This window comes from Ixodes scapularis, unplaced genomic scaffold (assembly GCF_016920785.2).
Source record: "Ixodes scapularis isolate PalLabHiFi unplaced genomic scaffold, ASM1692078v2 PGA_scaffold4__175_contigs__length_147842914, whole genome shotgun sequence".
In the NCBI taxonomy this organism is placed as follows: domain Eukaryota; kingdom Metazoa; phylum Arthropoda; class Arachnida; order Ixodida; family Ixodidae; genus Ixodes; species Ixodes scapularis.
The window spans coordinates 14,992,342-15,005,268 of record NW_024609879.1 but is presented as its reverse complement, the minus strand read 5'-3'; the positions used below and the strand labels follow the sequence as shown (position 1 = coordinate 15,005,268).

Genomic DNA, 12,927 nt, shown 5'->3' with positions numbered 1-12,927 from the left:
AGTATATTTTTCAAATTGGCGCACAGAGGCTGCAAACATTTATTTTCAAAGTACCGCTAAAGTTTTTTCTTCAAGAAGCGTTACGTCATAAAACGGGTTGTTGGTACCTCCATTCTCGTGCATCTTCAGTGCCTATCAAAGCTATGCACGAGCACTCTTCCTCTTTCGAAGAAGGTCAGAAAGAGACGTAACGACTGGTGTCAGGGTGCGAAAGATACATGGCAAGCTTACAGTTGCACGCGCAGCCCACACGAAAGACACGCGTTGATGGCCGAAAGATCTTTTTATGACAAACGACTGGTCGGAGGTTTTTCGTGTTTTCTCGCGTATAGTTACATCTTTGGAGAAAAGGAACGTGATATGGCCCCGATGCAGGACCAACCGTTGCTTGCTCGGCCCGACGAGCGTAAAATTCATATAATAAAAATACTCTCAAATTCACTTCTAGCTCTTTGTTTCTAAAACCTCTTCAGTTTACCTTTAACTCTAATAACTGTGCAAACTTAGTTCTCACCAATTTTGGTTACAACTCAACAGATGGCGCAAGCGGCGATGAAAACCCCAAAAGAACCAAACCGACCGCTCCGGTCGGTTTGGTTCTTTATGTTTTTTTTTTTTTCCGGACTTTAGACAAAGCTGGGCAACGTTTACTGAAATCAAAGGCTGCTAGTTTATATATGCGATAATATTCTACTATTTAGTTTTCAGAAACATTATCTGCCAACTGGTAAAGATTATATCAAAATTAGTTTTTTGTGTTTAAGAGGATGCATTTTTTGCTGCAGATTCAAACACTTCCACAGAAACACTAAACGCGAGATTTGAAAAAGTGTCACAATATGCAATCCAGCATATATTGAAGTTTGCGCGACAGAAGTTTGTATATCTTAAACTTAAACATTTTCGACGGACATCCGTCTGGTTAGGGATGATTAATAAATCTTCAACTTAGAAACTCTAACCAAGCTTTATTAAAAAGCAAAAATCCCGACGTTTCGGAACCAACTCGGTCCCTTGATCACGGGTGACTGTTTTTGTCCCGCGGAACGGCCTTCCCACGAACCCGAACACCCCCGGGTGTTTTCCGGATTATCCCTCTTAACCCCGAAACGTAGCTGCTGGGAAGGGTCCCCGTCGACCGGTTTATGTTGCCACGTGTGCATTGAATGTGCCACGACTCCAACAGGAGGCGCCTCCGCCAGTTTTTCTCCGTTCCGAGGATGGAGCTGTTGTCAAGGTCGATGGAGTGGTTCGCCTTCTCGATGTGTTCGGCCAGCGCGCTTCCCTCCACATTTTTCTTCGCGATGTCGTAGCGGTGGCGCCGCAGGCGCTCTGGATAGTTTTTCGTTTCCCCAACGTACGACGCGGGGCAGTCACCGCAGGGAATTTTATAAACCAATCCCTGTGCCCTCTCCCTCGGGGGGCGATCCTTTGGCAGGGGGAGAAGGCCGCCGATGGTCGAGACTGGCTTGTGTGATACCGCTATGCCGTACTGTCGCAGTACTCGGGCGAGAACCTCGCTTGTGCCCTTGATGTAGGGTACCCACACGCGGGTGGAGGGAGGGGGGGCGTCTTGGGTTGAAGGGGTGCGTCGAATTTTTTTGATCGTGCTTTTTACAAATCCAGCCGGGTAGCCATTCTTCCGCAGGTCTTGTTTAATCGTTTCGATCTCTTTTCGAAGGGTCTCCTCTGATGTGCAGACCGTGATCGCCCGTCTGACGAGTGCCGAAGCCACGGAAGACTTATGTGTCCTAGGGTGGCTTGAGGAAAAGTCCAGCTATAGGCCTGTGTGTGTCGGCCTCCTATACACACGGAAGTCCAGGCGGCCGGACTTTCTCACTGCACAGACGTCTAGGAAAGGGAGACAGCCATCTGATTCTTGCTCAATCGTGAATTGAATCGCTGGCTCGATGGAGTTGAGATGTGTGTGGAGACGGTCGATCTCACTGGTCTTTACAACACAAAAGCAGTCATCGACATACCGCAGGAAACACACGGGTCCTGGGGAGAAAGTGTCCAGGGCTTTTCTCTCGATCGCCTCCATTACGAAGTTTGCCACAGTGACGGAGACCGCAGCACCCATAGCCGTACCACTGGTTTGTCTGTAGAAGCGGCCAGCAAAAGAAAAATAAGTGCTGGATAGGCATAATTCCAGTAGACGGCAAATCTCGTCCACCTCAAGGCACGTTCTTTCGGAGAGTATCGTGTCAGACGAGAGGGCCTTCCGCGTCACAGACACTGCGAGAGGCACAGGCACACTTGTGAAAAGCGACACGACGTCGAAGGAGACAAGGCTCTCGTCGTCCCGCAGTTCGAGGCCCGATGTGAGCTCGATGAAGTGTCCAGAATTTTGGACGTACGTGTCGGTCTTCCCGGTTAAAGGCGACAGCAGTCGGTGGAGATGGTTGGACAACGCACGTAACGGAGACGTGGTGAAATCCACAATGGGTCGGAGGAGGACATCTGGCTTGTGCACCTTCGGCAGGCCATAAAAGGCCGGCGCTGAACCGTTCCGGCAAATGAGACCCAAGTAAAGGCCTCGGGACTCGGGATACCCATCAAAAATCGTAGAGAGCATTTTGTTTAGACTTGCCTGAATCTTGGCAGTCGGGTCCTTTGGCAGAATCATGTATGCGTCGGTGTTGAGAAGCTGAAGCGCCTTCTCATCGTAGTCCGCGCGGTCGAGTAGCACGGTTGCGTTCCCCTTGTCGGCAGGGAGGACGACGATGCTCTTGTCTTCTCTCAAGTTCTGAATGGCTGCTTTCTCTTCCTGACACTTAACGGCGGTATATTTGTACTATGAAACACTGTTTGCCTATTTTTCCCATTTTTTTTTCTATTTCGATGTTTTTTTTTTCATTATCTTCTATTTCCATGCGAACCTTACAACAAACGTTGAGCACTAACCTTTATGACATTCAGCACACATATTTTAAACTATATACATGAGTAGCTGTTAAAAAATTTTAGACCTAAAAACCGAGCAGTTTCATAGACTTTGATCGTGCATTTCCTTCCACGAAGCTTTGCAACAGAGATATCTCTTAAACAAAGATGAAAATAGGAAAAAGGGCCACGATAGGAAAAGCCCCAAATCTTCATATCTTAAAACTTTAAAAACAAATTGGTCCAACCCTAAACTCTGCCCATTTCTGCTACTCAGTGTTGGACAAAATACTCGATAAATAAAAGTATTTAAGTTAAGTAACTAAATAGCTGCTTCATAAAGTATTGAAACTACTACTCAAGTTACTTTCACTGCAAGGTATATTGAGTAGAGTAGAAATACTTAGAAATATAATTCGATTACTTTTGAAGATACTCCCGCACTGCGTAGTTTGTCCCGACGTCATCAACAGTGGCAGTAATACAGCTGCGCAAATCTGGGTTACCAGGATGGTTTATTATCCCGCAACAACACAAAACGAAAAAAGAAATTAAAGGTATCGCAGGGCTAATTTATGCAGTCCAACTATAAGGAGAAGGATATTGTCACGACTGACAAATGATGAGGCGGCGAATAATTGAAGAAACTAAACGTTTAATGGGGCGAACTTGTGCACAAACCAAAATAGAGAAAGGCTAGCGTCGCAGGCGTCGTTGTCAACGAAACAGCAGGATTGAGCAATGGGGCGAGACTGACTCAGGACCGCCACTCGGAGCACCTTTTGTACCCACGTGGGTTTCTGGAGCATTCGGCGTAGAAATTTCGGCGCGTAGAACATTTGTAACTCGATCAGACGACAAGGTTCTTGAAGTTACGAGCATGTCAAGTTGAAAGAATAAATAAAAGAGGAGTTTGCTCCCTGGCATCTTGCCCGGAGCCTCCGCGCGAAAGCATCCGCGCGAGAGACAAACGCGGTAACCATTCGGCCACGCGCTCGCTGGGCAGCGCGCGTGGCATTATCACTGACAGAGGTTACAAAACATTTCTGGGACAACAAGAAAGAAGTCACTTTAGCTGTTGGGGAGGAGATCAGACCGTGACGCCCCAAGCGGTTAACCTAGAACTACACGGATGGGGACAACAAATACAATGACGCAGCGTTCGGCCGACATAACCGAACGCGGCGTCAGCGTTCGGCTGGAGTTCGTGTTCTCCGATGAGGGGGAGGAGGAGCTCTTTTATTACCACTGCGGCCTGCATGACCAATGCAGCATGCAGGGTGCCCAGCTCAGCATAAAAGCCCAAGTGGGTCAAGCTCGCATCCTGTAACGTGTGCTCTCGGGGGAGATCCGGCACTTAACGTCATTCCACTAATTGTTGGTATTCTTACAGTACACTGTGCCTCGTGCTCTATGAAAAAACCACATGTACATGCCCACAAGGCCTGTGGGCATGTGCACACGCCTTCTGTTGGGTACACACTGAGGTGTGTGGGGGGGGGGGGGGGACAAACGGGTCAGAGCGCCTCGCCTGTAGTGACATCGCTGAATATCACGTCCTGCGGCGAACCTTAGACGCATCGTTTAACTACAATCCATATTCACTATATGGGGAGTTCACTATAAACGAACTTGGGATAGGGATATGAGTGTATGGATAACAAAGAGAACCCACATAATAGCCACGGCAGTGATCGAACTTTCTTCGAGTAGGTTGCGTTCAAAAAGGCACTCAACGTTGGGGTACATTTTGTTGGCATTTTTAGAGGTCATCCAGCTCGTTGTTTGTTTCCTGTACTGTTCTCTGGTTATCAACGTTCGCTTACAGACAGTGTTCGCGAGATCAATAGTTGACGGACTGACGACAAAAACAAGAGAAACAAAAGAAAACCTCGACGTTTTGCCCTAGATGGGTCAAATATACAAAAAGCAAAACCAAAAGGTTTTATTTTTGTGTGTGTGTGTCCACTTCTTATTTTCTTCTATTTGTTATTTCCTTAATACTCAGGCCTGCATTGTTGTCGTAGTTCGTTTTCCGGTCTGCGTTGGGGCTCACGGTGGCATCTTTACTTCCGTAAAACCACACCTTTTTTTGAGGATTTTTTGGGGAGAAACTTTATGGAAACAAAAGGCGCCCTTGAGAAGGCGAGGGGAATACCTTCATTATGCAAACTTACGGCTGAAATAGGAGTTACAATCGGCACAAAAAGCGATGTTTTCACGAGCTCAATCAAAGTCACCCTAGCTATTTGGAGCTGTCAGCAGGATTTGGTTGCTCGCAAGAATGTTCACGTTTGCTCGTGCCACGCCACGCCACTTCATACCGAAAAACTCGAAAAATGGTGGAATGTAAAAAATGTATTTAAGGTAATGAGTGCAAGATACTCAGAACTGTAATTAAAACAAAGTTTAAGATACTCTCGATCAAAAGTATTTGCAAGATACCAAGATACTTTAAAAAGTATCTGAAATACAGTACCTTGAGTAGAGTATTTGAGATAGGCACAAGTCTGCTACTAACAAATCATGCTCGATCGGAAACGCCATTTTCCCCACGTTTTCCATCCGAGCTGAATTTTTAATTTATTTATACATATTTGACATGAAGATGAATGCTATTTTCTGTAGTATACAGTGCTATATTATAAATATTATCACGGAGCGACCAAGTGTTATAATAGAGATTCAAACACCGACTTATATCGTCATTTTTTCTGGCCGTCGTGAGGCCTCAGCCTCTATTCGCTCTCTTTTTGTTTGGCAACAAACTTAGTGGTGCCATCTATCGGGGAGCCCTGGCGCAGTTCCGGTCCGTGTGTATTTCCTAATTATGTACCCATCGTTCTTTTCTCTTAAGAGTAAATTACGTCTGAGAGCGCCATAAGAAACAATTTCCCAAAAATTCCGCTTAGATGTGGTGCCGTAAATACTGCAGAAACTGCCTTATGGCTTAAGACCGGAAGCTGCTGAGGGCAATTTGCACACTGGCGGCATCGGGTTTTAACTCATGCGAGAAAGAGCGAATACCATTGCAAGAGCGGATCCATGGGGCGTTGCAACAATATTTATTTCCGTCATCAGCGAAGGCGAACATTGACGAAAAAAGCTTCGGTTATGCTATTTGACGAAGAATACCTTTTGAAGACATAACACACTTTTAGGCAACTGTAGTAAAACGAAAAATAGGACTTCGCAAGGCCACATTTGTGGTAGACTGTGACGTATCAACCGTAACTCAAACCGCTACCCACTTTACAGTTTTGTGTTGGCGGTTCTTTGTCTGCCAGCAAACTTGAGCTTTCAATGTACCTCGTTCTATATGTTTCTTTGCTATCCATTCTTAAAAATGTATACGTCGATTTGCATTCCTCCAGAATGCTCGGAGAGTCAATTCCTGTAACCTACAAAGAGAGCTTGGCGAATCATGAAGCCGAAACGATAATTATACCTAAAATAAATCTGCGACTAACAGTGAACATATTTGGGAAATCATGCATAGTTGCAAGTCGATGCGTTGTATGGTCTGTCCTTTGTGTTTTATTCTTTCTAGTACTAAACGTTATCACCAACACGCTCAGCAAAATTACGTAACATTTTTACTTCTGAACGTATTTTTGACCTTCTCATTAACGGAGGTGACATCATGATTCGCAGTGATTCAATCTTTAAGTGCTCTGCGGGAAAGGAGACCTCCGGGCTTATTTAAGATTGGTATATACTATAATGACTTGAACGCGTCTCCGACTGGTGTGTTCAACGATCTTACCCGCATGCATTCAAATGGGTCCCGAAGTTGCAACAAATCACGTCACAGGAGCTGGCCTGTCGTGCTGCCGGGTGTCACGTTACTGGAGTTTGGTCATGTAAGTTCCGGCAACGAGTAAAAGCGAAGGCGAGTACCGTGCCATCACGGGACCCCAACTGCTGGCTTCTGAAGCTACCGTGTACTTTCAAGCTGGAGAGCATAATTCGGGAGAACAAGGGTTTGCGACCGTGCACCGTCACGATTGCAACGGCAGCAACTGTGACGTCATGTGGCGGAAATAAAAAGACGACGAAGGTGAACGCGGTACACACACCTGTTTGAGACTTTTTCCAGTTACCATAGTACGTAGAATTGCGTGGCTCAAAGTTAGAAGTAATCGTGTGTTCAACAAATACACACTTTATATCATTATCTCTAAAAACGCTGGGCGTATATTTGCAGTAAAATACGCTGCCGGTCATGTAGTGGGCTTGATGGGTGCCGGCGTGGATCCCGTGAGCAACAGCATCGTCTGGCATCTGCTGAACTGTGCTGACATGCTAAGCCTTCAGAACCGGATTCGACAAGAAGTCGACAGTGTGATTGGACAGCAACGAGCGCCCACCTGGGAGGACCGCTACAGCATGCCTTTCACAATGGCCTGCATCTGGGAGACTCACCGCTGGAGGACGATGAGTCCAATGGGAATTCCAAGAGGGTACACGAGAGAAATAATTCTCAGTATTTTATCATATGTTATATAGACGCATATCCTCCTCTATGGAAGTTTGCAAACCGACGCGCTTAAAAAGCTAGACTGGCCGCCTTAGATGAAATATTGTTTTTTTAGACGTGTGCCTGGCAACCGGGGGCACGCCTTAGCAGGACCCACGGAGGAGAAAAATCATACTTTTTGCTTTTAAATTCCGAGCTAGCTGGGGCAAGCTACTGTATGCGACAAAAAGTACAGCCGTTAGCATTCATCTATTCATCCATCCGGCTTGGCTATTAGAAGGTCTACATATGCCAGCAGCGATATGGCGGCGCCCGAATGCCATACCTGCACACTTCTTGACTGCGGAATCCTGGCAGATGGGCGAAATGGGTTACATCGGTAAGAAACGAGAGGAGCAACGGACGGTAAATGAAGGGCCTAACGAGAATCAGAAACCAGAAGCTCCGATACTAGTGCCACTTCAGGGTAGCGGCCGTACTCCGAACTGCATTTTAAAACAAATTTTGTGGCAACCAAATCGGTAAGTTATTGACACTCGCAGATTAAAATAAAGAAGCGCCGATAACGTCTCTATTCAAGAAAGCGATATTCGGTGCGGGACAGAGAAGCACAGTGAGCGTCCCTGCCGATTGTAGCTTTTTAATATTATGTTAAAACAGCACATTGTTGAATGCGGTTGAACACGACTTAGGCCGACAGCCAGTTAGTCTTGGAATTCTCTTCACACACGGCATCGCTGCAAGAATCGGAAAACACTGCAGTTTCTATCATACTTCATCTAACCTTAAGCTAACATTGAGGTGGTAGCTACGTACTCGTAGCCACGTACTCGTAGCTACTGATCCTGTATCACTCCTGAGTGAGGTCCGTTAACAACCCCAGGCTATCAGTGAGACTGTTGGCAAAATGCCTAATTTATGTCGTATACCAGTGTTACCGCGCCGCAAAGACAGACCGACCTTAAGTTGCCTAAGCACGTACGTTCAATTTGTTTGGGTGGTACAAGCTAGATGAACAAAACTAGGGTGCCTACATGTCTCTCTGTCCAGCGCTAGACTGTCTCAGGGTGAAGACATCCATTGTTCCTCTAAATGTGCCCGCGCGTGATGCACTGGCGCACTCGGTGCGTGACTTGGGTGGTAAATAGGCGTTTATGCATTACCAAAGCTACGCTCTCGAGCTGAGTGACACCAGATTGTGCGCATTTCAAAATGCATAAAAATTCGATTGGGCGGAAAAATGGCTGAGATATCACCACTAAAGCAAAAACGCGCGTCTGTATGAAGACACTCTAGACAAAGCATGCGTATACCTTTCAGTGTGGCGGAGTGGTGACTCCGGAGTTGAAACAATTCCGTCCGAAATCATTCCGCACTTTCACAAATCCGGAATAGAATGGGGATGGAACGGCGGCAGCGCAGGGGGGTTGAAGTGGGAATGGAATTAGGCGCTTTTTGTCCGGATTAAAGTGAAAATATATAATGGGCTCTTTTCAAGCTGTGTCAAGTTTCATCTTGGTCCTATGGGATTATTGGACAACTCGCTAGCGCATGGAAAGTTTATCTTAAAATTGCATTGTTGCACTGGAGGAGACTAACGACTCGGGTGTCTCATTGGTTTATGCTCCTTCGAGGATTAAAATGAAACGCCCTCAGTGAAGCTACCGAAATATAATAGCTGTAGACGAACAACGTGTCGCTCCTGGCGCCGCGAGACGCAACAAAGTGGCTGTTGTAATCATGCGCGATTAGTCTTTTAACCAGGGTGTCGAACCGAACCAAAAACCGAAGCGAAAGCTTTATTTTTAACTGAACAGGAAAAAAATGTAGCTGAAATTAAGCATTTTATATTGAACTCGAACAGGGCCAGAACTGGCATCTCATGTAACGGTTACCGATTTATTGGAACCGGTTCGGCGTAATACATTTTGAGCCACACCCCTACTTGGTGGTGTCGGAGCGAAGTCAATTAAATATTCGCGATGGTTATGTCAGCGGCTCATTTTTCACTAAACATACAGCAGCGACGACATGGAGACATCTCAGTAACAATGAACAAATAAGTAGATTTCATGTCGTGCAGCATGAATTGACCTCGGCGAGACACCGGAGCCTATTCATAGCTCAGGGGGTGTCACCGGCCCTTCCGCTTGGGCGGAGCGACGTGCGGAGCGCAAAGTCACGTGACAAGCTACGACCTATGGGTTAGCTCCTGAAGCTCGTTGTCTATTGGGGTGCATCATAAAATAAAATGGAGTACTTTTGACCATGTCGAGAGGTGTCAGAGCCATTATTTGTGTGTTGTGTGTGAATGTGTATCTTTTTGTCTTGTTGCTAAGCAATATTCCCCAAGAAAGGAAAATGTGGATATAAGCATTAAATATTTTAAAAAGTTGCCAACTCTCGGTGCGTTTGTTTCACGGTGCCGAAATCTGGAGGCGGCTAGAGGCGAAGCCGCGACGAGCGCGACACTGCGGCGCCCGTTGCTGGGACTTTAATCGCCCAAATCCCTCTGTCCTGCTAGAATAATGTTTTTTTTTTTTGTATGTGAGCGTTTTTAGAAACAGCAAGTTGTGCGTTGTATTTTTATATCCAATTTCTTACTCGTCTTTCGAGCGGTTTTTGTTGTCTTCTTTCCCTTCAACCCAGTGGTTCGATTGTCGTACCGGCGTGCGGTCGTGCCAGTACTACATGATTCCCGTTAAATACCGCATGTCAGCAGTCGTACTGCACATGCTAAATTCTTCCCCAAAAGTGGGTAACAATGTCACCATACTCTGGCAGACTAAACACTTGCTGTCTAAACAAGCAACGAATAATTGCATTTCTTGTTGAATAGTTGGCGAGTTCGGCGCGTGCTTCCGTCAAGTACGTGTCATTATGCTTCACATCTGAGTACTGTACTTTGGTAGTTTTCCAAGCGCCTATAACCGCGTAATTCTTATAGAACGGCGTTTGAGTTAAATATTCAAGATCACAAAACGAAATCAACCGCATATTTGTTTTGCTGTTATTGTTTCCGGAGATCTAACTTTTTTAATGCTGATGACGCCGTGTTCAAGTGGCCCTTTCTTTTTAACGATTAGGAGCTACGCACGGTTCTTTAAAAAGCGGTTTCAACTCCTTCGCGCTAGGTAATACCGGTAACCGAACATTTATTTTGAGCCATAATTAAACCAGAACCAAAGATAAACAAAATGCGAAGCTACTCAACCCGAACCGAACCAAAAGAATGACCATTTCGTCTTCCTGCATTTAACCGAGCCGATCTTCTAGTGTTTTCGTGAAACACAAACAAGTATTTGGATTGAATATGTTAAGAAATCGCAAGAATTGTAAAGCAAACGTAAAGGTTTACCTTTTAAGGCAGGTCCTATAATATGGTTCTACAGTTCCTTGTGCAGACGCGGTATACCGATTGCACTTTCTCAGCGGTGTTCACGTCTTGCTGCAGTGCATGGACATTTGGAGCGGGTATACGCGGCGTCGCTTCTTCCCCGCACTGGCGGATCGGCTGTGCAAGTATGCAAAGCAGAGTGCAAGGTGGTTTCATCTTGCGTCACGCAGGAACTAGACATTTTTAAAGACTTATGAAACAATCGACACGGTAACCGTGTACATATGGAAAGGATGTGGTTCGCTTGGGAAGAAAATGAGTGTTTTTAGTTTTGACATTTGTTGCGACTCGCGAGTTTCTGTGCTTGATCACGCAATTAATGTCCGAAGTGACACCAGGTGGCAGAAAGTGCATTTTACGATTACCCTTTGGTTTACTAGAAATAATGCTTTTAGGAAGCCTTTACATACCTTTGCAGTCGTCTCTGTGTTGGATAACGTCAGCAACGTCCTGATAATTTTTTTTCACCAACAGAATGTGACTGTGGGTGGCCATTTTTTGCGTTTAGGAATTAGAGGAGTGGAATAGTTAATTTCCTTCATTCCAGGAGTGTGAATAGGCCCAATGTCACCATTCCGGGGAGTTGATTTGAATGGGATGGTCGGAAACTCCTATTCCCCGGAATGGAATTGGAATGGGGGTGCCCGTTCCGCAGCACTGATACCTTTTGCCTCATCACCAGGCTTCAGCACATACCAACGCGCCAAGATTGGGGTCAGAAAAAAAAAAGGGAGGAGGCTGAATGGTCAGGCAAGCGTGGAGCATCCCACACTGTCAGCTTAGGGGTTTAGTAGAACTGGACCGACCTGTGACGGATTTGTAGATTCCTGCTACCAAGCATTTGCGAAAACTGCGATTTCCAAGACAATATCCTCCATGTCGACAATAATCCCCGGGAGAGGGGTAACAAAAAGAACAAAAAACAAACAAAAATATCAAAACAAAGTTATAGGTGACTTCTGCGCGACCGAATAAAATCCGCCTGGAACTGGTATCGAGCCAGGGACCTCTCAATTGGGTGCGCTCTACAAACTCAGCTAACAAGGAGTTAGACGTCCGTAGAGCAAACGGGGTTTATCTGCTGACACCAGTCCAAGACGGACAAGTGTGAACGGCCTGGATTTTAGGGTTATGGTAATAGTGCAATTACTGGAAAGGTTCAAGCGAGATGGACAAGAATGACAATAAGAATTCCTGGAAAGGGGGAAAAAGGGACAATTGCATTATTATTATAACCTTTAAATGCGCGCCGTTCACCCTTGCTGGTCTTAGACTGGAGGCAGTTCATAAAACCTGTTTGCTCTACTGACGTCTAACTCCTGATTAGCTCAGTTGGTAAAGCGCTCTCCTGGAAAGAGAGAGGTCCCTGGTTCGATATGGAGTGTCAGGCGGACGTTTTTCGACACCGCACCAGTCACCTATAGCTGTGTTTGGAAATTTATGCTTGTCCTTTGTCCCCTTTGTTCCCCTTCTTTAGGAAAAACTTTGGTCATTCTTGTCCAGCTCGCTTGCACCTTTGCATTAATTTAATTATTATTATAATCCATGTGCTTTCTGGAGGCCGTTTTATTTGTTTCTAAAAACAATGAACAAAAACATTATTTTGAAAGGAAAGGACAAAACTTGAAATTCTATCTACCCCGTTGCCTCTATTGAACAGTAAAATTGCGGGATCTCTTGGCTATGACGTGAGTTCGCTAAGTGGAACCCTGTAAACGATAAATTTGCTTCGGAAACACACAGGTGGCATCACTGGCGACTCAATACAATGACACCTATACATAAAATAACAAAGCGTTTTGACTCCGATTAAATTAAAACAATACCGCTTGTTGATGGAGATAAGTAATAACCCGAACAATCGTTTGTATTAGTTTAGTTTCATAGTGAATGGCATAAAATAATCGTATATAATTTTTTTTTTAATTTTTACGTTTTTAGATTTTTTTTTGTTCTTCGTCACTAGACAATATTTGTAATCATACACAATGCTATGCGAACTTGAATTTGTCCTTGATTTATGAAGATTCATGAGAATCACGTAATCCAATTGTGGTGGTTTATGAGCTACAAACTAATTTATTTTTCATGTACTACCGGGTTCGAATGAAATGCGAACACTGAAGCGAGTAGCCGCCAACACACGCTGCGCCTCCTGGAGTCC

General features: G+C 45.3%; 1 protein-coding gene across 1 annotated transcript in view; it reads left to right on the top strand.

The window, feature by feature from the left end:
• Positions 1-12,927, top strand: part of LOC120846174 (cytochrome P450 2F5) — an 80,684-nt gene that overhangs the window by 63,106 nt on the left and 4,651 nt on the right. The window contains exon 8 of the mRNA XM_042293394.1: positions 7,094-7,349. Coding sequence (XP_042149328.1) covers positions 7,094-7,349 — 256 coding nt within the window. The remainder of the gene's footprint in view (positions 1-7,093; positions 7,350-12,927) is intronic.